Here is a 26,066-nt window from a genome sequence, read left to right on the forward strand (position 1 = left end):
GAATCACCATGAAGCGTAGGATTCAGTGGTAAACTTTAATCACAATCTTACATAGATGTATTTATCCTCAACCAACTCAGCCCCAATGCTTATACAAACGAAAAAAGAAGTACACAATTCAAAATTAACTTCCACCATAGGACTCTCTTCCCAAACCAACAACAAGATTTTTCGCGTAACAAACGCCAAAATAAAAAAAAATCGATATAATGTCAAGGGCGTGCGTGTTGCCATGGACGGAGCTTCCCGACGCAGCGTTTCGCACTACGGTTTCTTCGCAAGGTGCTTGTGCGTCATGTGGCTTCGCAGTTCGTCCTTCCTGGCGAACTTACTCCCGCAGTCGTCACACTCGAAAGGCTTCACTCCGGTGTGAAGCCGTTTGTGCCGTGCAAAATGACTTTGGTCCGCGAACTTTTTGCACAAAAGTCGCACTTGAAAGGCTTCTTTCCGGTGTGGATCAGACTGTGCCTGCTTAGATGAGTCTTTAGAGAGAACTTCCTCCAACACACACCACACTCGTACGGCCTCTCCCCGGTGTGGATCCGACTGTGCCTTTAAGGTGAGTCTTAAGAGAGAACTTCTTCCCACACACACCACACTCGAAAGGCCTCTCCCCGGTGTGGACCCTGGAGTGGGTCTTGAGGTGGGAAGATGAGGGACACCGCTGGCCGCACTCCGTGCACGAGTAGCGCCCCTTCCCGGCGAGACTTCCCGGCCGCTGCTCGCGGCCCTCCGCCTTGCCGGAGCTCTCCCCGCCCTCGAAGGCAGGCCGCGTCTTCCTGGCTGGGTTCTTCCGCGGGGCCGCCCCCACCGGCCCCTCGTCAACGACCAGGGTGGCCAGCGAGAACGACTCGGCGATGCGCAGGGGGAGGTCCTCCGGTGCACCGGACGCTGGAACCAACGCGACAGGAATAAGCGTTAGGCAGGTTGGTTAGCTGCACGCTTTAGCCACGCCTAAAGTAACGCTTCAGTACGTTATGTTTGAAATGTTCTCAAGCGACTATAAGTTTTGTCTTGCATTTGGGTGGCGTGAACCAGGGCTATGAGGCGGTTGCGCTAATCGGTTTAAAGAAACAAGTACGCTTGAAACCACTCTACAAACGTAACTGCCTACCAAGCACACACTTACAAATGCAATCTTGCAAGTAGAACACAAACGCATGCTAGGCGCCGAATAACACCATGCTAAGCATAGGCGTTTGTACGTGTGTACTTGCCAAGTATGCATTTGTAAGTGTGTACTTAATAGACAATCAGGTTTGTTGCAGACGATAAAGCTACTAATGGTTTTGGCACTGTACCTAGCAAAACCGAGGAAATGATACGTTCGAAAACCTTTCACTGGGAGCAAGGCTTCACTCACCCTTGCCTCCAGAGCCGCTGTCCTCCTCGAGGTCCCGTCCGTTCGGCGCAGAGCGATCTGGGTCCTCCGTCTTCACTGCACCTGCGAACAACACAGCAAGTCTCAGAAAGTTGGAACGAGCGAGGCACAGCAGCGCGATCGCCAAGACTGCCTTGTCGGAACTGAGCGACGGGCGGTCGGAATCGCGGAGTGAGTCCCTCCCAAGGCCAGCCCAATGTAAAAACCACCACCCGCACAAAGCAGCCGAAGGCAAAGACACATTGGCTGGACATGCGGCGCGAAGCGAAACGGCACTGCATGGAACAAACTACATCCGCCACTCGCACCAAGCAAACCATGCAAGCACAAGCCGCAAGAAGACGAGGCCGCGAGGCGAGACGTCGCTGGGCCTGGAACAGCCAATGAGATTCAGTCAGGGAAAGGAGGAAAATGAACACGCAAGTCGCGACCCTGCGACAGCCGGTAACTTCTTGACCCACGTCGCTTTCTGAATATTTGTGCGTTCCGAAACAGTTGGTGAAGCAAACATTCAGTTGCAAGCATTAACTTCTCAAAAGATAATAACAAAAACAGATCTCTATCGTTTCTAGACCTCACAGCAACAACAACGCAGGTCCTAGTGCTGTTGTTTAGGGGCTGGAAATGATAGAAATTCGGATATGTAATCATATTTGCAGCGCAAGAACTTGATGTTTTTCTTGACTTTCAGAAACGGGGCGCAAAAAATGATATTTTAAAGGTGTTCCACGATATTTGTCTCTCTTGGCCCCCACTTCAAGGGTCTTACAACATTTAGAATTTGTTTCAGTGCATGCATCAATAGGGTGTGTCACTTTTGCAAAAAGTTTCGAAATCTCATGACCGCCGGGTGAAAATTGATTTTTTATCCAAACAAAAAGTTAACGTGTTTCGGGGTTTTCCAAATTTCGCAAAATTATAGGTCGCTCAACGCCTTTGAAAAATTTAGGCTGTTTTTACCTAAGTCCAAAATGCTGAAATCGCCAATTATTGACCGATTTGGACCATTCTGGGCTCATTTGAAAGGTTTTGAGCTGTACTTTAAGAATCTGTGGCCAGAAATTCGATTGGAGTCGTTTGTTAGGCTACAGAGCCACGTTTGTGTTTTTCAAGGCCCTAATTGCAACTTTGCGCGACTGTATCTTCGGCAGTTATAAACCGATTTTCCCCCGCGATATCTCAAAACGACCGTCAGAGTCTCCCCTTTCCAACGGTGTGCTTGGATTGTCATTTGAAGCATTTGTCTAGTTTCTATGAGGCTCGAAGTACAGATATGCGACAAATTTTCATGTTTACCGTACACTTCTTGGACGAAAAGTGTACTGACGAGAGCCGATCCTCGCTCTTTCACCCCTATTTTCAGTTGCGCATGATGCTTTTACCACCTCAAAGCCGGCTGGTGCTGCTACATTGGCTCCAGGGACATATTAATAGCGTTCGATGTTGAAATCTCATGTTTAGGTCAGTGTTTCTACACCTTCTATGGTTTAACGTCTCCCCGCGACATCCCAAAATAGACTTCAAATTCACATCTTTCCGAAACTGTGGTTAATCTTTCGTTTAAGTCTATTTTGTATCAAAAGGTGGTCAACGCCTTTGTGGTTAGGGGTCTATTTGACCGGTTTCTACCGATTAGAGCTAGATAGCAAGCAACACTCTTTATGGTTATAAAGATACTTTTTCAGGGGATTTCACTGTGCACCACTGTCTGTGGACCAATGGATGCATTTTGCTGAGCTAAAAGTCAACCTGCTCATACTGATTCCCTGGGAAAAAAAGAAGGTGGCGAGGTGTGATTTAAGTGGCATTTAAGTGTCACCTTACTGCCACCTTAGCAAGGTGGTTTTTAAGTGGATTTTGACATTTTAAGTGGCAAGGTGTTGAAGTGGCCAGTAGGGGGTGAAGTGGCCAGTAGGGGGTGAAGTGGCCAGTAGGGGGCGAGGTGGCAATTAAGTAGATGTTAACAGTTCCGAATGGACTATATGACTTGGCGGAGTTTCAGAAATTTAATTAAACGTTGAAATTCTGACACATTTGACTATTGCAAGGCAGAAGCCCGCACAGCCATTCAGTACGTCTATGAACATAGACCCACATCACCTTCATGGTCAAGAATTGCGACCAAGGCCAGGACTTCAGATTGTATGTCCAACTACGGAAGAGTTGCCTTCAGCCTCACAACTTAGTCCGTCTGGCATCATGAGGTCCAGCCTCGGTGCTGATTCCTGCAGCTGCCTAAGTAGTTTGGCACAAAACCTTTTCCCCGAGAGCCTGATGCCGGGCAGGAAAGTGCTGGGCGCCATCTGTTGGCATCCAATTGAGTTATGGGCTAGAAACAACACAGCCTCCTACCTAACGCTCTGCCCCCTTGGTATGGATTTTTAATTGCCACTTTACCACTTGGCTCTTTATCGCCACTTGACCAGTTACATGCCACTTCACAACCACCTTGCCACTTTGTAACCACCTTGCCACTTACTACCTTAATAGCCACTTCATTGCCACCTCAGTGACACCTTGCCACTTCCTTTTTTTCCCAGGGTTTTCACCAACACTTCACTGTAAAGATAAATATTCGGAATATACGAAGAAGCCTCTAGCGAAGATTTTAGCCGGAGCACTTTCGTGAATTCACGAATAATCTTGGTAATTTACAAATGTTCTTCGTAAATCCACGAACATTCATCGTTAATTATTGGCGAGCGATAGCGAGCCCATGCCGTGTTTGGGGGTACCAAAAAGTGACTGGTCGTGCGTCTGTCTGTCTGTGTGTCCGTAACTCACTCACGTTTCTCAGCAACTACCGCACAAATAGTTTCAAAATTTCGCACCGGAAGGCTCCTAAATCTCCCCCAGGGGGAGTTTATCTTATATTCACGATTACTATTGTTTGAAATATTCAAAACATCTTTTTGAATTAGGTTCTTAGCGTGGTTAGGTTGGCAGTGGTTGGTGGCTCGTAGCAATTTTTCATACTTGCGGCCGCGACTCTCAAATACGGGACCTGGCAAAACATTGGCAAATAAAACAAACTAAAGAGCAGAAGGGCTTAGAAGTGAGTACGGTCATAGTTTTTCGATATTTTAGAATGATTGAAACCCCTCCGGAGAGTCAACTCAGTGAAATACGGAAAATGAAAGTGACAATTATTACGCGTTTCGTCCGTCCGTCCACCCTCTCCCCTCCCCCGCTACAGGGGAAATGTTTTAGTCAGTGGAGTGTGTTTGATAATTGCAAGAATGATTTGGTCTTTTTAACCTTTGTGAGTGTATTTCCATTTATATTCTCAGACACTATATTTTCCAGTTGTTTGCTTTGCTCAATAACAGTTAGAAAATATATTAATACATTCTATGAGTTCAAACCAGATGCTAATCTTGCCAAAATAAATAGTCTTTGCTGACTCTTGGCACTGATTCTGGGAAAAGGCTTCATTGCAATGCTGTGAGTTTACTATAGTACTAACCTTAAAGAAAACCATATGATGAGTGAGTGTAGCGCATTCAAGGTTTGACATTGACATCAGATTCAATGAGACGATTCACTGACTTGGTCATCTGATTTCATGAGACGATTCTTTTAACTTAATCATACATTGTCTGCGACAACTGGTAATTTGTGTTGGTCATGGTTTGAGTTTGCTTTTTTTTTAATTTACTCAGAATGTTAGGTAAATACTTTTGCTAAACTGTTTCAAAGATTAAATAACACACCATGACTATCATTATCAATAAGATAAACTTGCATTTAGCAATAAGTGGCCTCGACATTGGATTCTATGACACGATTCATTGGATCTGACAGAAGGTCTTCTCCGTAAAGTAGTTGAAATCAGCCTGCCTGTAAATATGTCTCTTTTTAAATGCAGATAAATCAATATAGTTAAATCCACTAGTTTAAACTAAAAGGGAGAAAGGCTATTTAGGTATTACTAATAACATTGCGTATTCATAAGTTCAGTAACAAGGAGATATCGAATGGTAATTGAAGTATTTGTGAATCGTATTAAGCAATTCAATGCTGGCTGTTAAATGTTACTCGACCGAGTAACAGGGTCAGGGTTCGTGGCATGACACTATGAACAGGAAACGCTCTTAAGAAACCTAACAACTGAAGACCCATACTTTCAACTAGAATTACATGATTTGCGACCAAAATTTCCTTGGTGTTTCATTGCTTTCTGCAGTATTTGGTGTGCTGATCACAAAAATGACTTCCAATGTCATCCCAGACCTTTACTTTTCCAAATATTTACCAATTTTGGACCAAAATTTTTACATCGAGTTTCACATAGTTTCCTGCAGTTTTTGGTGTGCTGATCACGAAAATGACTTCCAATTTCATCTCTGACCTTTACTTTTCCAAATATTTACCAATTTCGGACCAAAATTTTTACATCGAGCTTTACATAGTTTCCTGCAGTTTTTGGTGTGCTGATCACGAAAATGACTTCCAATTTCATCTCAGACCTTTACTTTACCAAATATTTACCAATTTCGGACCAAAATTTTTACATCGAGTTTTACATAGTTTCCTGCAGTTTTTGATGCGCTGATAACGAAAATGACTTCCAATTTCATCTCAGACCTTTACTTTTCCAAATATTTACCAATTTCGGACCAAAATTTTTACATCGAGTTTTACATAGTTTCCTGCAGTTTTTGGTGTGCTGATCACGAAAATGACTTCCAATTTCATCCCAGACCTTTACTTTCCCCAAAATTTACCAATTTGTGACCAAACTTTTAAAATTGAGTTTCACATTGACCCTGTATTGGCCTTACTTTGCATATATTCTTCACCATCTTCTACAAGAATACAGACGCATCGCTCGCCTACTACGCGCCCAAACAAAACGGCGCGTACCCCTAGTTTAGATTGTTCGTATATACACGAAGATTCACAGTTTTTACGAATAATATTTGCGAATTTACAAAGAAACCTTTGACTACAGTTTTGTTCAAGGCAGCTTCGTTTATTCCCAATTTATTTCTTACAGAATGGAGTGTTCTGAGAGCAAGTGCCTTTGGCAGTTGCATCTACTTTGGAAGGCGCTTTCTCATTAGACGCCTCTTTCGCCCTCTGCCGAAACTTCACGCACACTAACCATTCATTGAACGAAAGCCTCTGCCACAGCTCTCCCACTGAAAGTGGACGCAACTACAGAAGGCGCTTGCTCTCAGAACACTCTGATAGTGAACATGCATCGGAGTAAATAGAGTATTCTAGTCGTCACCGATCGAAGAACAAGAAGAAGAACAAAGCCGGAACTGGCCCCGGCAACATAACCTCCCAGACGTCTCTGAGTGGGCTATTTTTTTAGTTTTCTGTGTCGAATCTCTTTCAAAAGCACTTTCGTTTGTTTCAAACACTTTTTGACTCGGGAAATAAAAATATTTGTCGAAATTTCTCGTTAAAACCGGGCTTGATACCTACTCCGTTTCTTCCCGGCTTCCGGTTTTGTTCTTCTTAATGTTCTTCGATCGGCGACGACTAGAATGCTCTATTCAGACCGGCAGTTAGCGACCGACCGGGAGAAACAAAAGAGCGTCGCGAGGCCGTGTTTAGCGGTGGTGGGGGCCGGGATAGGCAGAGTGGAGGCAGCATGCGCAGGAACGGTTAGGGGACCACAAATCGGCGCGGCGCAGGTCCCCTTCCGAGCGCGCCCGAAGTCCCCCTCGCCGAGCGCGGCCCGAAGGCAAGCCCGAAGGTCCCCGTGGGTATTCTGAGGATAGGGATAACCCCGGACCCTCGGGGGGCTTAGTCACTCAAGTAGAGTTGTCGAGCGCCTCCCCAGCAGATGTCTCCGTGGCTCCGGGGTACCACCTCTGTCTACGGCCTCTAGTATTGGCGGTTCAAATACTGGCCAGTTTTTAATTTTTCGGTTTCACCCATCCGTTTTAGTTATGTTCAAATTTTAGGTTGGACAATATGTTTCAAGAATATTAAGGTTTGGTTTATATATGGTACGTTAGGTTACGTAAAGTTGGTCAGGTCGCAAGTGACCGAAACTTGTCGCGACTATAGCATGAAATATCTTGAGTATAGAGTAGGCTAAGATCTGTTGACATTAGAAATAGATCTGCCGCGATGAGAATAAGATCTGTAGCGAGCCCGTTTGGTTTTAATTAGGATAGGTTGGACAAATTATTTTAAAAATTTTAAGGTAGCCTTCTGTCTACACCAACATACTACAATTTCCTTCTGACGAACATGCATTTCCATCTGCAGCAGAATCTAGCTCTGAATCGAAGCCGAAGACCTTCCCCTGGCTAATAGATGTTAAAACTATTAGCATTTAGGTTATTTCGATGATTATGGCTCCTTCGTGCCCCAGGTTGCCGTGCTCGGCACGGCACAAAGTCCCCTTCGGCTCCGGCCGCTCGGCACTCTTCGGCACCGCTCGGCTCGGCCGCCAGGGGGACCTGCGCGGCGGCGATTTGTGGTCCCGTATCAAGACGTGCATGCGCGGGCCGCCTTCACCCCCACTCCGCCGATCTCGACCCCCTCCACCGCTCACCGCAGCCGCGCGATGCTCCTTGGTTTCTGCTGTTCTGTCGCTGACTTCCGGTCTAGGTTTGCTCCAGAGTACCCTATACAAAGATAAAAACGATACATTATGAATAACTTCGTAACCAGACAAGAAATGTGGCAAACTGGTTAGGTAAGGTTCTGGGAGACACCGTAAATGATGTAAAAGCACTGACCTAACCATGAGATTTCAACATCGAACGCTATTAATATGTCCCTGGAGCCAATGTAGCAGCACCAGCCGGCTTTGAGGTGGTAAAAGCATCATGCGCAACTGAAAATAGGGGTGAAAGAGCGAGGATCGGCTCTCGTCAGTACACTTTTCGTCCAAGAAGTGTACGGTAAACATGAAAATTTGTCGCATATCTGTACTTCGAGCCTCATAGAAACTAGACAAATGCTTCAAATGACAATCCAAGCACACCGTTGGAAAGGGGAGACTCTGACGGTCGTTTTGAGATATCGCGGGGGATAATCGGTTTATAACTGCCGAAGATACAGTCGCGCAAAGTTGCAATTAGGGCCTTGAAAAACACAAACGTGGCTCTGTAGCCTAACAAACGACTCCAATCGAATTTCTGGCCACAGATTCTTAAAGTACAGCTCAAAACCTTTCAAATGAGCCCAGAATGGTCCAAATCGGTCAATAATTGGCGATTTCAGCATTTTGGACTTAGGTAAAAACAGCCTAAATTTTTCAAAGGCGTTGAGCGACCTATAATTTTGCGAAATTTGGAAAACCCCGAAACACGTTAACTTTTTTTTTGGATAAAAAATCAATTTTCACCCGGCGGTCATGAGATTTCGAAACTTTTTGCAAAAGTGAAACACCCTAATGCATCAACTTTATGGAACATTTAGAGTGCTTCTTTCCCAAAAGAATCACCTTGAAGCGTAGGATTCAGTAGTAAACTTTAATCACAATCTTACATAGATGTATTTATCCTCAACCAACTCAGCCCCAATGCTTATACAAACGAAAAAGGAGTACACAATTCAAAATTAACTTCCACCATAGGACTCTCTTCCCCACCAACAAAAAGATTTTTCGCGTAACAAACGCCAAAATAAAAAAAATCGATATAATGTCAAGGGCGTTCGTGTTTCCACGGACGGAGCTTCCCGACGCAGCGTTTCGCACTATGGTTTCTTCGCAAGGTGCTTGTGCGTCATGTGGCTTCGCAGTTCGTCCTTCCTGGCGAACTTACTCCCGCAGTCGTCACACTCGAAAGGCTTCACTCCGGTGTGAAGCCGTTTGTGCCGTGCAAAATGACTTTGGTCCGCGAACTTTTTTCCACAAAAGTCGCACTCGAAAGGCTTCTCTCCGGTGTGGATCAGACTGTGCCTGCTTAGATGAGTCTTTAGAGAGAACTTCCTCCAACACACACCACACTCGTACGGCCTCACCCCGGTGTGGATCCGACTGTGCGTGGTAAGATTACTCTTTTGAATGAACTTCATCCCACACACACCACACTCGAAAGGCCTCTCCCCGGTGTGGACCCTGGAGTGGATCTTGAGGTGGGAAGATGAGGGACAGTGCCGGCCGCACTCCGTGCACGAGTAGCGCCCCTTCCCGGCGAGACTTCCCGGCCGCTGCTCGCGGCCCTCTGCCTTGCCGGAGCTCTCCCCGCCCTCGAAGGCGGGCCGCGTCTTCCTGGCTGGGTTCTTCCGCGGGGCCGCCCCCACCGGCCCCTCGTCGACGGCCAGGGTGGCCAGCGAGAACGACTCGGCGATGCGCAGGTGGAGGTCCTCCGGTGCACCGGATGCTGGAACCAACGCGACAGGAATAAGCGTTAGGCAGGTTGGTTAGCTGCACGCTTTAGCCACGCCTAAAGTAACGCTTCAGTACGTTATGTTTGAAATGTTCTCAAGCGACTATAAGTTTTGTCTTGCATTTGGGTGGCGTGAACCAGGGCTATGAGGCGGTTGCGCTAATCGGTTTAAAGAAACAAGTACGCTTGAAACCACTCTACAAACGTAACTGCCTACCAAGCACACACTTACAAATGCAATCTTGCAAGTAGAACACAAACGCATGCTAGGCGCCGAATAACACCATGCTAAGCATAGGCGTTTGTACGTGTGTACTTGCCAAGTATGCATTTGTAAGTGTGTACTTAATAGACAATCAGGTTTGTTGCTGACGATAAAGCTACTAATGATTTTGGCACTGTACCTAGCAAAACCGAGGAAATGATACGTTCGAAAACCTTTCACTGGGAGCAAGGCTTCACTCACCTTCGCCTCCAGAGCCGCTGTCCTCCTCGAGGTCCCGTCCGTTCGGCGCAGAGCGATCTGGGTCCTCTGTCTTCACTGCACCTGCGAACAACACAGCAAGTCTCAGAAAGTTGGAACGAGCGATGCACAGCAGCGCGATCGCCAAGACTGCCTTGTCGGAACTGAGCGACGGGCGGTCGGAATCGCGGAGTGAGTCCCTCCCAAGGCCAGCCCAATGTAAAAACCACCACCCGCACAAAGCAGCCGAAGGCAAAGACACACTGGCTAGACATGCGGCGCGAAGCGAAACGGCACTGCATGGAACAAACTACATCCGCCACGCGCACCAAGCAAACCATGCAAGCACAAGCCGCAAGAAGACGAGGCCGCGAGGCGAGACGTCGCTGGGCCTGGAACAGCCAATGAGATTCAGTCAGGGAAAGGAGGAAAATGAACACGCAAGTCGCGACCCTGCGACAGCCGGTAACTTCATGACTCGCATCACTTTCTGGAAGTTTGGGCGTTCCGAAACAGTTGGTGAAGCAAACATTCAGTTGCAAGCATTAACTTCTCAAATGATAATAACAAAAACAGATCTCTATCGTTTTCTAGACCTCAAAGCAACAACAACGAAGGTCCTAGTGCTGTTGTTTAGGGGCTGGAAATGATAGAAATTCGGATATGTAATCATATTTGCAGCGCAAGAACTTGACGTTTTTCTTGACTTTCAGATTCGGGGCGCAAAAAATGATATTTTAAAGATGTTCCACGATATTGGTCTCTTTTGGCCCCCACTTCAAGGGTCTCACAACATTTAGAATTTGTTTCAGTGCATGCATAAACTTCATGGAACATTTAGAGTGCTTCCTTCCCAGGAGAATCACCATGAAGCGTAGGATTCAGTGGTAAACTTTAATCACAATCTTACATAGATGTATTTATCCTCAACCAACTCAGCCCCAATGCTTATACAAACGAAAAAAGAAGTACACAATTCAAAATTAACTTCCACCATAGGACTCTCTTCCCAAACCAACAACAAGATTTTTCGCGTAACAAACGCCAAAATAAAAAAAAATCGATATAATGTCAAGGGCGTGCGTGTTGCCATGGACGGAGCTTCCCGACGCAGCGTTTCGCACTACGGTTTCTTCGCAAGGTGCTTGTGCGTCATGTGGCTTCGCAGTTCGTCCTTCCTGGCGAACTTACTCCCGCAGTCGTCACACTCGAAAGGCTTCACTCCGGTGTGAAGCCGTTTGTGCCGTGCAAAATGACTTTGGTCCGCGAACTTTTTGCACAAAAGTCGCACTTGAAAGGCTTCTTTCCGGTGTGGATCAGACTGTGCCTGCTTAGATGAGTCTTTAGAGAGAACTTCCTCCAACACACACCACACTCGTACGGCCTCTCCCCGGTGTGGATCCGACTGTGCCTAGTAAGGTGAGTCTTAAGAGAGAACTTCTTCCCACACACACCACACTCGAAAGGCCTCTCCCCGGTGTGGACCCTGGAGTGGGTCTTGAGGAGTGAAGGTGTACGACACCGCTGGCCGCACTCCGTGCACGAGTAGCGCCCCTTCCCGGCGAGACTTCCCGGCCGCTGCTCGCGGCCCTCTGCCTTGCCGGAGCTCTCCCCGCCCTCGAAGGCAGGCCGCGTCTTCCTGGCTGGGTTCTTCCGCGGGGCCGCCCCCACCGGCCCCTCGTCGACGGCCAGGGTGGCCAGCGAGAACGACTCGGCGATGCGCAGGGGGAGGTCCTCCGGTGCACCGGACGCTGGAACCAACGCGACAGGAATAAGCGTTAGGCAGGTTGGTTAGCTGCACGCTTTAGCCACGCCTAAAGTAACGCTTCAGTACGTTATGTTTGAAATGTTCTCAAGCGACTATAAGTTTTGTCTTGCTTTTGGGGTGGCGTGAACCAGGGCTATGAGGCGGTTGCGCTAATCGGTTTAAAGAAACAAGTACGCTTGAAACCACTCTACAAACGTAACTGCCTACCAAGCACACACTTACAAATGCAATCTTGCAAGTACAACACAAACGCATGCTAGTGTACTTAATAGACAATCAGGTTTGTTGCTGACGATAAAGCTACTAATGGTTTTGGCACTGTACCTAGCAAAACCGAGGAAATGATACGTTCGAAAACCTTTCACTGGGAGCAAGGCTTCACTCACCTTCGCCTCCAGAGCCGCTGTCCTCCTCGAGGTCCCGTCCGTTCGGCGCAGAGCGATCTGGGTCCTCCGTCTTCACTGAACCTGCGAACAACACAGCAAGTCTCAGAAAGTTGGAACGAGCGAGGCACAGCAGCGCGATCGCCAAGACTGCCTTGTCGGAACTGAGCGACGGGCGGTCGGAATCGCGGAGTGAGTCCCTCCCAAGGCCAGCCCAATGTAAAAACCACCACCCGCACAAAGCAGCCGAAGGCAAAGACACATTGACTACACTCCAAATCCAGGGTGTCTAGAAACTATACGCCTTAGGCGCATGCCACAGAAATGGAACTGCCTTAAGGCGCCTTGATTCTACACGCCAAAGGCGTATACCCCATTGAGCACCTTTTGCAGATAGAAGTTAGCATGTGAGCACCATTGGTCGAAGGAAAGGTGCGTGCATTGTACACACCCTGGATCATAGGCACTGAGCTCAACAGGACTCAAGGTGCGTTGAATGCAAACACCGCCCTTGGCCGAGGCCATGCCTACCGAGGCCTTAAAGGGTGTTTACATTCTACGCACCTTGAGTCCTGTTGAGCTCAGTGCCTATGATCCAGGGTTGTGTACAATGCACGCACCTTTCCTTCGACCAATGGTGCTCACATGCTAACTTCTATCTGCAAAAGGTGCTCAATGGGGTATACGCCTTTGGCGTGTAGAATCAAGGCGCCTTAAGGCAGTTCCATTTCTGTGGCATGCGCCTAAGGCGTATAGTTTCTAGACACCCTGGATTTGGAGTGTAGACACGGCGCGAAGCGAAACGGCACTGCATGGAACAAACTACATCCGCAACTCGCACCAAGCAAACCATGCAAGCACAAGCCGCAAGAAGACGAGGCCGCAGGCGAAACGTCGCTGGGCCTGAAACAGCCAATGAGATTCAGTCAGGCAAAGGAGAAAAATGAACACGCAAGTCGCGACCCTGCGACAGCCGATAACTTCATGACCCACGTCGCTTTCTGAATATTTGTGCGTGCCGAGACAGTTGGTGAAGCAAATATTCAGTTGCAAACAATAGAATCTCAAGATATAATTACAAAAACCGATCTCCATCGTTTCAAGACCTCAAAGCAACAACATCGCAGGTCCCAGTGCTGTTCTTTGGGGGCTGGAAATGATAGAAATTTGGATATGTAATCATTTTTGCAGTGCAAGAACTTGTTGTTTTTCTTAAGGAGAGGTTCTGGTGAAAATGCTTTTTTCTCCTAAATAGGTCCCTCTGTGAAAATTTGGTAAAAATTTGATGTTTTACCAAGTTATTATTAAAAATTTTCAATGGGGAGGCACATCCTGTGCGCTGAACCCAGTCGCAGAGCCTTTTTCTCCTATTTGGCTTTAAGGGGAGGTTCTGGTGAAAATCTTGCCATTTTCCAAATGGATCCTACAGTCATAATTTGTTCGGAATATAAAATTTTTCATTGAGGAGACTAAAATTTGACTTTTGAAGGCACATGCCAGGCTGTAAATCCAGTCGAAGAGTCTTTTTGAGCCTATTTTGGCTGTATCTTGAAAAATCTCCTTGCACATACTATTTTGTTGTAAAAGGTTGACCTTGACATTTTTCACTTCTTCGACTCATTTTCAAAAGATTCCGGCATGCATAGCTCAAAACTTCCATTATATTAATAATTATTAGCTTTTTAAGCTGAAAAGTCCCTAAAATTTGTCTATTTTGTACATTTTTGATCAATTTTAGTGAAATGCCTGGTTAGATAGCTTGCGAATAAAAATGCAATTGACATTTTGAGATGGGCATGCCGGCATTTTTAAAAAATGAATCGAAGAAGTGAAAAATGTCTAAGCCAACCTTTTACGACAAAATAGTATGCGCAAGAAGACTTTTAAAGTTATAGCCTAAATGGGAGAAAAAGGCTCTGCGACTGGATTCAGGGCATAGAATGTGCCTCCCCAATGAAAAATTTTAATAAATACTAGATAAGACATCCAATTTTTAACAAATTTTCACAGTGGGACCTATTTAGGAGAAAATAGCATTTTCACCAGAACCTCCCCTTAACTTTAAAAATCTTCTTGCGCATACTATTTTGTCGTAAAAGGTTGGCCCTGTTATTTTTCACTTCTTCGATTTACTTTTAAAAGATGCCGGCATTCAGAACTCAAAACGTAAATTACATTTTAATTCGCAAGCTTTCTAACCAAGCATTTCACTATAATTGACCAAAAATGTTCAAAATTGACAAATTTTAGGGACTTTTCAGCTTAAAAAGCTTACAATTAATAATGAAATGGAAATTTTGAGCTATGCATGCTGGCATCTTTTGAAAATGAATCGAAGAAGTGAAAAATGTCAAGGTCAACCTTTTACGACAAAATAGTATGCGCAAGAAGATTTTTTAAGATACAGGCAAAATAGGCTCAAAAAGGCTCTTCGACTGGGCTCAGAGCCTGGCATGTGCCTTCAAAAGTCAAATTTAAGTCTCCTCAAAGAAACATTTTATATTCCGAACAAATTGTGACAGTGGGATCCATTTGGAAAATAGCAAGATTTTCACCAGAATCTCCCCTTAACTTTCAGTTTCGGGGCGCAAAAAAATGAAATTTTAAAGATGTTACACGATATTGGTCTTTATTTGACCCCCACCTTAAGGGTCTTACAATAACATTTGGAATTTGTTTCAGTGCATTCGGTGCATGCATTATCTTCGTGGAACATTTAGAGTGCTTTCTGCCCAGGAGAATCATTTTGAGACATAACATTCAGTGGCCCACTTTTATCATCACCTTACCAAGAAAAATTTATCCTCAACCAACTCAGACCTAATGCTAATTAAAACGAAAAAGGATTGCACAATTATAAATGAACTTCCACTATCGGACTCTCGTCCCCACCACCAAAAGGATGTTTCGCGTTACAAACGCCAAAATGAAAAAGAATCAAAGCGTTGCAAAGTCGAGGGCGTGCGTTGCCGTGGACGGAGCTTCCCAACGCAGCGTTGCGCACTACGGTTTCTTCGCAAGGTGCTTGTGCGTGATGTGGCTTCGCAGTTCGTCCTTCCTAGCAAACTTACTCCCACAGTCGTCACACTCGAAAGGCTTCTCTCCGGTGTGAAGCCGTTTGTGCTTTGCAAAGTTTGTTTGATCTGAGAACTTTTTTCCACAAAAGCCACACTTGAAGGGCTTCTCTCCAGTGTGGATCCTCATGTGCACGTTTAGATGTGCCTTCTGTCTGAACTTCTTTCCACAAACTCCACACTCGTACGGCCACTCCCCGGTGTGGATCCGATTGTGCGTGGTCAGATCCGCCTTTGCAGCGAACTTCTTCCCACACACACTACACTGGAAAGGCCTTTCCCCGGTGTGGATCCGACTGTGCGTGGTAAGATTACTCTTTTGAATGAACTTCATCCCACACACACCACACTCGAAAGGCCTCTCCCCGGTGTGGACCCTGGAGTGGATCTTGAGGTGGGAAGATGAGGGACACCGCTGGCCGCACTCCGTGCACGAGTAGCGCCCCTTCCCGGCGAGACTTCCCGGCCGCTGCTCGCGGCCCTCTGCCTTGCCGGAGCTCTCCCCGCCCTCGAAGGCAGGCCGCGTCTTCCTGGCTGGGTTCTTTCGCAAAGCCGCCCCCACCGGCCCCTCGTCGACGACCAGGGTGGCCAGCGAGAACGACTCGGCGATGCGCAGGTGGAGGTCTTCCGGTGCACCGGACGCTGGAACCAACGCGACAGGAGTGAAGGGTGAATGGGCAGTTCGTAACCAACACTCATACGCAATCAGGGCTTCAGGGCTCCCAAGGGAAATGAGAGTGATCAATCTTCTATTATAACGAGCTTATTAATTTCAAATCGACACGGTAGCCACCGGTACAATTTTATTGCTTTGAAAGAAGGTTAAACTCGGTGAAACTGCACCACCATTGAAACCGGCCCAAAATTTAATATCTACGCTGTGAGTTTCCGTCTGGGTTTCACCAGTAACCGATCATCCCCCAGTTTATCCTTTAAGTATCATATTGAGCGAACGTAACGCAACCACGCATTTCTCCGTAGCCCGGCGGGGAGCAGCTCCTAACATTCGAGGATGGGCCAGTTAGTTACAACACAGCAAAATCAATTAAGGGGAGGTTCTGGTGAAAATCTTGCCATTTTCCAAATGGATTCCACTATCACAATTTGTTCGGAATATGAAATCTTTCTTTCAGGAGACTAACATTTGACCTTTGAAGGCACATGCTAGGCTCTGAACCCAGTGGAGGAGTCTTTTTGAGCCTATTTTGGCTCTCACCCGGCATCTTTAAAAATTTTCTCGCGCATACTATTTTGTCGTAAAAGGTTGACCTTGACATTTTTCACTTCTTTGATTCTTTTTCAAAAGATTCCGTCATGCATAGCTCAAAATTTCCGTTACATTATTAATTGTAAGCTTTTTAAGCTGAAAAGTCCCTAAAATTTGACTATTTTGAACATTTTTGGTCAATTATAGTGAAATGCTTGGTTAGAAAGCTTGCGAATAAAAATGTAATTTACGTTTTGAGTTCTGCATGCCGGCATTTTTTAAAAATAAATCGTAGAAGTGAAAAATGTCAAGGCCAACCTTTTACGACAAAATAGTATGCGCAAGAAGATTTCAAGAACCTATATATCATATATCAAGAACCTATATAGCCCCAATCCGACTGACTCACTGACTCACTCACTCATAGAAATGTTTGGGGTAAAGGAGTAATCGTAGAGACTTGCGGTTTTTTCCATTCGATTCCAAATTTTATGGGAAAATGGGGAAAAATCCCAAAAGTTGAAAATTCTTCAACGTTTCCGAGCAAACCTACTTAATCTTTAAAAAAGGGGACCGACCGACTAAAAAATTTTATTCGCCCCATCGGTAGGTCTGGTCGAGAAATTTCCGAAACTGTGCCGCAATCGGGTCCCCGCCACCGGCAACATCCTCAAGACGATTAAATAGGCCTAAATTCAACAAAATCCATTCAATCTTCAAAAAAGGGGACCGACCGACTGAAAATTTTTATTCGCCCTACCGATAGGTCAAGTCGAGACATTTCCGAAACTATGCCGCAATCGGGTCCCCGTCACCGGCAACGTCTTCAAAATCATCAATCAAGAACCTATATGGCCCCAATCCGACTGACTGACTCACTCACTCATAGAAATGTTTGGGGTCAAGGAGTGGTCGTAGAGACTTGCGGTTTTTTCCTTTCACCTCTATCCTTGTCAAAGCAGTCTTCAATATTTTCCGGACCTTGTATGCACCCATTGCCTGCCACAGTAGCCAATGCAATACAAGCTATCTATTTGGGCAGTAAAAGTAGCTTAATTATATGGTCAAAAGCTGTTTAATAGACCTTTTAACAAAGCAGTACATTTACTTCCTTAGAAAATTTGCCTTTGGTCACCACGGACTTACTAAAAATACTTCGGTACGCGCCCCACATATGCGGGGGTCTGGGGGCGGAGCCCCCAGCGAGCGTCGCGAGTATTAAGTTATAGACTTAAAGTAGTACATCAGCTAGGGTTTCCCGCCAAAAAAAAATTTAAAATCAAAATTTGTCGTAATGCTCTACGCTTTGCATCAAGTTACAGATAAAGCTCCAAACTCTTTTTTAAGTAATATGCAATTTTGATGTTAACCTACAGGGTTTTGACCAATTCAACTATAAAAACGGCCAAAGTCGCGTTTTGACCCAAAAGAGGGCATTTTTTGGACATCCTTTGTTCTGTAGTTCTCACCTATTGACAGGAACCCCCGTTTTTCTGGAAGGATTTTGATTCTATGTAGTGTTTTTTATCTAACTATAGTTTTTCATTGCCTTCTTATTACTCCTTATGTGCCTTAAGTAAACGTTAGAATGTTTATAGACCCATCCCCATAAGACCCATGTTAAAAATCCCAACTTTGACTGCATTTATCTCAGAAACGAGTTCAGGAGGGAGCATTTTGTTTGGTAACACTGACTTCAGCGCATGATTTTCTATCGATATGGACCAAATGGGGAACTTTTTGAATACTTTTTTGTAACTGATGTACTACTTCAATAGGAGAAAAAGGCTCTGCGACTGGGTTCAGCGCACAGAATGTGCCTCCCCATTGAGATATTTTAATATGGTAAGACATCAAATTTTTAACAAATTTTCACAGTGGGACCTATTTAGAAGAAAATAGCATTTTCACCAGAACCTCCCCTTAAAACAGACGTTTGAAATTGTGCCACGCGAGCATAATAATGACGCTTTGAAGTTATAGAACACATCAACGGAAACTTTTGAAGTTCGAATTATGGCTTACATCATGCGTCGCGCAATAGGGTACTCCTTTTTTTTCTTGAAAACTTTTGCAGATAAGAAGCCCATTCTAGTCAATTCAATGACACTACTAGGGATGAGTCTCCCTGAGAATTTTGGGTCAAAGCTGACCAATTTTTGGCATTCAAAACGGCTTGCCCATTTCGTGGCAAGCAAACTTGCCACAGGCTTTGCGGTGCGAAGTCTGGTTAAAATCGCATTAAAAAGGCTTCACTCCAAATCCAGTGGCAAGTTTCCTCGCCACTGGAGTGGCGTCTTTTCCAAAGCGCCAAGATTTGGCGTTCCCATCCCTGGTTTCCGGATTCCATGCCAAATTTTGGCATTCCACAGAGAGCGCCAAAATTTGGCGTTCCATTCCCCAGAGCACCACAGACCAGAACGCCAAAATTCGGCGCTGCAAAAGAAATGGAATAATTTGGCTTGGAATGCAATACCCGTTCACAGAAAAATAAATGTGCATACAATAGTTTTTAGTGCTTAGGATCCCTAGTTCAAATCACAGCAATTATACTATGAAAAGTAGAACTGGACCAGTAAAATACAAGACCTGCATCTGTATTTTCAGGTTACGTGTCAATGCCGCTGACCGACTATTGAATCACTTTGGTTTGGCCAGCGATTCCTGAGACACTGGGAAAATGGTACTCACATCAACACAAAACGCTGGATATCACTGAGTCACTCTCTCTTGATAAGGGGTTGACACAGCAAGGGGTCTCAGTCCATTCTCAAACCAGGAAGACTTGAGCTAGCCTCAGAGCCCTAGCCTGGCCCTGCCGCGCCACGCCGCTCCCTCTTCAAAATCTTCCACAGCACAACACTTGAATAGTTTTGAAATGGCCCGAGAGCACTCAGGCCTTTTGAAAGTACTGCGACACGATAAAACATGACAGACATAGACTATCATTGACCGTGTCGAACGAAATGCACACAAAAGTATCAATATGAATGTTTCGTTTGTCTAAGAGGAGTAGCCATGTTTACTGACTGTTTTTATTGTTCAGCTTTTGTTGATTGCTTATGCGCACCTACTCCTCTCAGACAAACGAAACATTCAAATTGTTACTTTTGTTTGCATTTCGTTCGCCACGGTCAACGATAGTCTATGTCTGTCATGTTTTATCGTGTCGCAGTACTTTCAAAAGGCCTGAGTGCTCTCGGGCCATTTCAAAACTATTCAAGTGTTGTGCTGTGGAAGATTTTGAAGAGGGAGCGGCGTGGCGCGGCAGGGCCAGGCTAGGGCTCTGAGGCTAGCTCAAGTCTTCCTGGTTTGAGAATGGACTGAGACCCCTTGCTGTGTCAACCCCTTATCAAGAGAGAGTGACTCAGTGATATCCAGCGTTTTGTGTTGATGTGAGTACCATTTTCCCAGTGTCTCAGGAATCGCTGGCCAAACCAAAGTGATTCAATAGTTAGTCAGCGGCATTGACACGTAACCTGAAAATACAGATGCAGGTCTTGTATTTTACTGGTCCAGTTCTACTTTTCATAGTATAATTGCTGTGATTTGAACTAGGGATCCTAAGCACTGAAAACTATTGTATGCACATTTATTTTTCTGTGAACGGGTATTGCATTCCAAGCCAAATTATTCCATTTCTTTTGCAGCGCCAAATTTTGGCGTTGTGGTCTGTGGTGCTCTGGGGAATGGAACGCCAAATTTTGGCGCTCCCTGTGGAGCGCCAAAATTTGGCGTGGAATCCGGAAACCAGGGATGGGAACGCCAAATCTTGGCGCTTTGGAAAAGACGCCACTCCAGTGGCGAGGAAACTTGCCACTGGATTTGGAGTGTTGCTTTTGTGATGCAGAGCTCCACTTACCTTCCCCTTCAGAGCCGCCGTTTTCCCCGTAGTCGTGATCCTCCTCGAGCAACGGGCGTTCTGCGTCCTCTGCCTTCGTGGAGCCTGTCAACAGCGCAGACAGCGTGAGGAAGTTGGGACAAACAGTAATGTTGTCCTTCAACACATCAGCCTCCACTGCGCACGGTGTAAAAGGTTCCTGATTTATCCAGGAACACCCTGGAAATCTTCGTGACTTTACCATTGGCTTCCCGTGGAAAACAGGAAACTTTTTAACGAGAGAATGCATTAGTCACCCTCATTAACCCTTCAAATTGGTGGTGCAACTTTGGCACTAAATTTCGGGTGGCGAAAGACTTGTCACCCGAAATTTAGTAACAGTAGTTTCTTTGCCAAAATTTTAGTGACGTCGTCAGCTAGCTAACGTTATGAGGTGACGTCATTCACCTACGATTCACACACTCCCACACCCATATGAAATTTTTTCTCCTGCTAGTGCATGACGTGTAAGGACTGCAATCTCCACTTTCAAGTGCAGAGAATTAAAATGAAAATTCTACACTTTTATGGACTTTTTTCTCTATTGCTTGTAACGCTTTTTAAGGGGAGGTTCTACTGAAAATCTTACTTTCTTCAATGAGTCCCAGTATCAATGTTCATTGTAAATTCAAGTAAAATTTGAAGTTTGGAGAGCAATACCTAGCTACAAATGCAGTAGAAGAGGAATTTTCCGCTATTTACTGTTGTATCTTGAAAAATTCTCCTGCACAAAGTACTTCAACGTAAACTGATGTTCTGGGCATATTTCACTTCTTTGGTTCATACTTGCATTAGTAAGATACTGGGACCTTTTCAAAATCATAAGCAGTGTTTTTAAGACAGCATGTCACTAAAATTGCATGAAAATGGTTTAAGTCCTGATAGTTGAGTATCTTTTTTTTTTTCTGAAAAGCAACTCCAAAATAGATTTGTTGGGTCCCATGTCTTGGTGATGCCACGCTTAATTGCATATGAGCCAAAGAAGTGAAAAATGTCCAGAACATCAGTTTACGTTGAAATACTTTGCGTAGGAGAATTTACGATATTGCTAAAATAGGCTGCAAAAACCTCTTCGACTGGATTTGGAGCAAGGTATTGAGCTCTAAATTTCATGTTTGACTTAAAACAAGATAGTACTACACATCAACAACAGATGTTTACACTGGGGCTCAATTTGAAAAATGCAATATTTTCAGTAGAACCTCCCCTTAAGCAAACATAAAATGTACTTTTTTCTTTCTGGCTATGCACAATTTTGATCGTCTTAAAGATAAATTTGTCAATAGATCATGTAGAAATTGAAATGTACATTGCAAATGACAAAACGTAAGGTTTAATGGACTAAATACATTATACAGTAAACAAAATAGTGCATAGCTATGAAGAAAATAATACATATAACGTTTGCACAAAAAACTTTATGGCAAGAGATAAAAAGGTCAATACGAGACTGAGAGTGTAAGGGAGGGTGGGGCACCTAGTGACACTTTTTGGATTTTGGCACTCACTCCGATACTATGCGAGAAATGAATCTGCTTACACCTCAGAAGGTTGCTTTGATCCTTCCTTGATCGAAAAAACATAGTGTGGCGTTTTGACAACACCTATTTCTATTATTTACATAGCTTCCCGCAGACCTCTGCACTTGTCACTTGGTGCCCCAGCCCGGGGCACCTAGTGACAGGTCATATAACTCACATTACCAGCATAGAGCGACGCTCCAGCTAATTGAAAATTATCTGTTTTCGACTCTTTAAGCTTTTTAAATATCAAACCATTCTGAACGGCGCCATTTTTTCCCAAGAAACTGCATTTTACTACATTGCCAATCAAATTCAATGTTCTACGAAATTGTCGTACAAATTAGCCTTATTTATGTTTCGTTGTGTGACAATCGGTGACAATTTACTTCGCGGTTGCCAAATCGATGTTTTAAAACGTTTAAATCGTTGAAATACGGTAAATAGAGTGTGTCTGTCACTACCTGCCCCGGGGGCTCATTTCCGTTCAAAATTTGATATTAAAGAAATGAAATCATGTATTTGAGCTGGTTCAGCGAAAACAACTTCCTAAGGGTCCTTATTATTGATTAAAAGTGCCAGAACGATCGGCAGTGCCGTGTACTGGAAGAATAGCGAGAAAACATTTTGTTAAAAAGTCGTAAAATCTGTGATTTTGGGCAATGTTTTTTTTGCTTTTATTCTAGGGGCTAAAATATTTTGTTCAAAGTCTCACTTTCACTTGAACATGATACCATAGCACAAGACCTTTAGATAAGCCACCTCAAGGTGTCTGAAAGAGCCATAGGGTGGCCAGGGCACCCCTGTGTCACTAGGTGCCCCTGTCACTAGGTGCCCCACCCTCCCTTACACCTCCGCATTTCAACTATTGCGTTCTCCACACGGCAAAAGTACCGCCTGGGATTCCCAGGCGCATCATGCGAAAAAGGGCCTATTTTTCAGACACCGCCTGGGAATCCCAGGCGGCACTTTTGCCGTGCACACTGTGGTTTAACAGTGACTCACCTTCGCAGTCCACACCACGATCCTGCCCGTCAGCCACTGGACACTCCGCCTCCGCCTTCACGGAACCTGCGAACAAGACAAGCAGAGTGAAGGCGTTGGAGCGAAAGGGCTCCCAGGAATGGACAGAGCCACCTCGGTTCAGAACGCACCCAGAAAAATAGTCTCTTAATTTGTAATTAGATGTTTTAAAATAAAAAAAACATAATTTTGACACATGAAATTTTTTCATCATTCAAGGATAAAAGAGCTCAAATTAAGAAAATTGTACTAAATCTTGATTCAAGAAGTCATTTTTTCGAGGTGCGGTCGCCACGACACTGAGACCGTCGAGCGCATGCAAGGACCGACGAATTCGAGTTAAACCATGCACTATCCACCCCGCCCAAGTACAGCGCTGAGGGCCAACACCATTCATGCAAGAACGAACAAAAGAGGCACTATCATTGATCAGTAACTAAACGCAGCGTCGAAACGAAGTCGAATAAGTGTAAATTAGCGGCATCGCGAGAAATACAAAAAATTCGCGATACGCTTTGAGTTTGTGCACGGCAGCACAAGCCACGTGGAAGATTCGCCGAAAAGGATGTTTCCTTGCCTGAAACAGAAAATTTAGACGATTGAGATATTGCAATAAAAATGGGCACACTCAAGGACACTGCTAATCGAAGAGCTGCGTTCAAGGATTTGCAAAATAAAAAGCTTAAATTGGCGAGGTTTTTGTTATTCGTTTAAACAAGCTATGGACCCTGAAGAGTGCCTGAGAAGAGAGTTGGAATAAAAGTTACAACAAAGAAACTAAGAACTGCAAGACGCAGAGTAGGAATGCCGCTCTGCACATGCGCCGGAACGGTGATCACATCCAAACTCGTACTGAGTTCATGTTTCATACTAACATATAGGGTACTTTCGTAGATCCCTGAACCGGAAGCACACAGACGTCATGTTGGCGGAAGTATATCCAAACTGGACATGGGAAAGAGACGTTAGTCAAACGTATCGGCCACACTTGAACATAAACAGTCGTCTGATACTTGTTTGCGGTGCATATGTGTTTCGCCAGCAATATTTGTACAGCTCGGCTTCAGTTTTAGATCCGAAGAGAGGTTAGTTTCCAGCCAATTTGGCGTCTGCTGGTCTGCTTGCTTCCGGTTCAGGATCTACGAAAGTACCTTATTGATGTTAGACCGCGTTGATAAGCGTAACATTTGTCTTTATTTTCCATTCAACATTATCAATTTCGTCTAAACAAATTCATAGCAAAACTCTATTAATGCGCTCGAAAGTCAGTGAATATTGACAATATATCAACTAAAGGATGAGAGTGATGCAGGCGCTCGATCTTACGACTTGCGAACACATTTTTTAAAATACTTAATGGAAACCCCTGGATTTAACTCTTCTCCGAAGTCTTCTGTTACGGAGCGTGGTGGGTTGTTACGTTACGCAGGTATGTGAGTTGAGTTAAATCTGCGTAACGCTGAGGCACGACGCAGAGGGTACAACCCAGCGTAACGCTCCTGTGGATTCGGCCCAGCGTAACACTACTTGGGGTTCGGCCCAGCGTAACACTACGTTAATCACCTCCGATATGAGGTCACAAGTACAAGTGGAAAATAAGGGTAAAGGTCGCTTTATAGTTCAGAAATTTGGCCAGGTCATACTGTGAGCACACTAAATTACTATGTAAGTTTTCCTGCGCGCGTCAATGCACGAAATTAAACATGCACTTCATAACGCACGAATATGTGCGCAACAATGCACGATTTTCTGCATACCTAGAGCCGCGTGACGCAAAAGACCCTTTCGGTGCTTTCGGTCGTCGCCGAGTGACGAAGACAAATAGGGTACTTCGGAGGAAATACGGACCGGAAGTCAGGGACAGAACGGGAGAAACAACTGAGCGTCGCGCGGCCGTGCTGACCGCTGGAGGGGGTCGAAATCGGCGGAGTGGGGGTGGAGGCGGCGCGCGCAAGCTACCCCTACTCTGCGAATAGGGTACTTTCGTAGATCCCTGAACCGGAAGCACACAGACGCCATGTTGGCGGAAGTAGATCCAAACTTGACATGGGAAAGAGACGTTAGTCAAACGTATCGGCCACACTTGAACATAAACAGTCGTCTGATACTTGTTTGCGGTGCATATGTGTTTCGCCAGCAATATTTGTACAGCTCGGCTTCAGTTTTAGATCCGAAGAGAGGTTAGTTTCCAGCCAATTTGGCGTCTGCTGGTCTGCTTGCTTCCGGTTCAGGATCTACGAAAGTACCCTATTCCGGCCCCCACCACAGCTCAGCACGGCGGTGCGACGCTATTTTGTTTTTCTCGAGAGAAACGATCGTTCCATCGCTGATTTCCGGTCTGGGCTTTCTTCGAAGTACCCTATTATCCTAAAGCAGGAGCTATCTGCGCGCCACCACGGCAAAGCCAGCGGAAAGTTAATTTGCCACGACTTAAGAAAGCTGATTTGATTACCCAGGTTTGACAAGCTTTGACCTTATATCATGAGCCGGCCGAATTTTGGCAAGCCGATGAGATTGCCGGGCAATGAGTCAATTTTTGACGATCGAAACAGCTTGTCAGTATTGTGTCAAGCAAAGTTACCACTGGCTTTGCAGTGTGGCGAAGAAGTACCCTATTACGCAATAGGGTACTTTCGTAGATCCTGAACCGGAAGCACACAGACGCCATGATGGCGGAAGTAGATAAGAACTTCACATGGGAAAGGGACTATAGTCAAACGTATCGGCCACACTTGACCATTAATAGTCGTTGATACTTATTTGCAGTGCATGTGTGTTTCGCGAGCAATATTTGTACAGCTCGGCTCTAGTTTTAGATCCGAAAAGAGGTTAGTTTCCGGCCAATATGGCGCCTGCTTGCTTCCGGTTCAGGATCTACGAAAGTACCCTATTAGAGTGTAATAATTGCGTAACAATGCGTAATGGCGATATTACTCTGTTCGCGTCTCGTAGGAATGAACGAATACCCCCTTCGGTCAGTAACGTCACCTGACGTTGCCTTGCATACAGCTTGAAATGGTAACACTCTCGGTAACGGCTAGTCGGAAAAGGCGGTGGTGGG

The 26,066-nt window shown here is 45.2% G+C and overlaps 1 protein-coding gene and 1 pseudogene across 1 annotated transcript; both read right to left on the bottom strand.

Moving 5' to 3' along the window:
• Nucleotides 1–16: 16 nt before the first annotated feature.
• Nucleotides 17–3,684, bottom strand: LOC117642499 (annotated as a pseudogene).
• Nucleotides 3,685–8,830: 5,146 nt separating this feature from the next.
• LOC117642500 (zinc finger protein 436-like) lies at nt 8,831–24,841 on the bottom strand (the record flags this gene model as incomplete). The annotated part of the gene is made up of 8 exons (XM_034380747.1): nt 8,831–9,681; nt 10,154–10,234; nt 11,605–11,901; nt 12,305–12,385; nt 15,721–16,017; nt 20,445–20,528; nt 22,988–23,053; nt 24,763–24,841. Coding segments are annotated over 8 exons (1,614 nt in total), but the record flags the coding sequence as incomplete, so codon positions are not given.
• Nucleotides 24,842–26,066: the final 1,225 nt, after the last annotated feature.

Source organism: Thrips palmi, unplaced genomic scaffold (assembly GCF_012932325.1).
Source record: "Thrips palmi isolate BJ-2018 unplaced genomic scaffold, TpBJ-2018v1 HiC_scaffold_16, whole genome shotgun sequence".
Classification (NCBI taxonomy): Eukaryota; Metazoa; Arthropoda; class Insecta; order Thysanoptera; family Thripidae; genus Thrips; species Thrips palmi.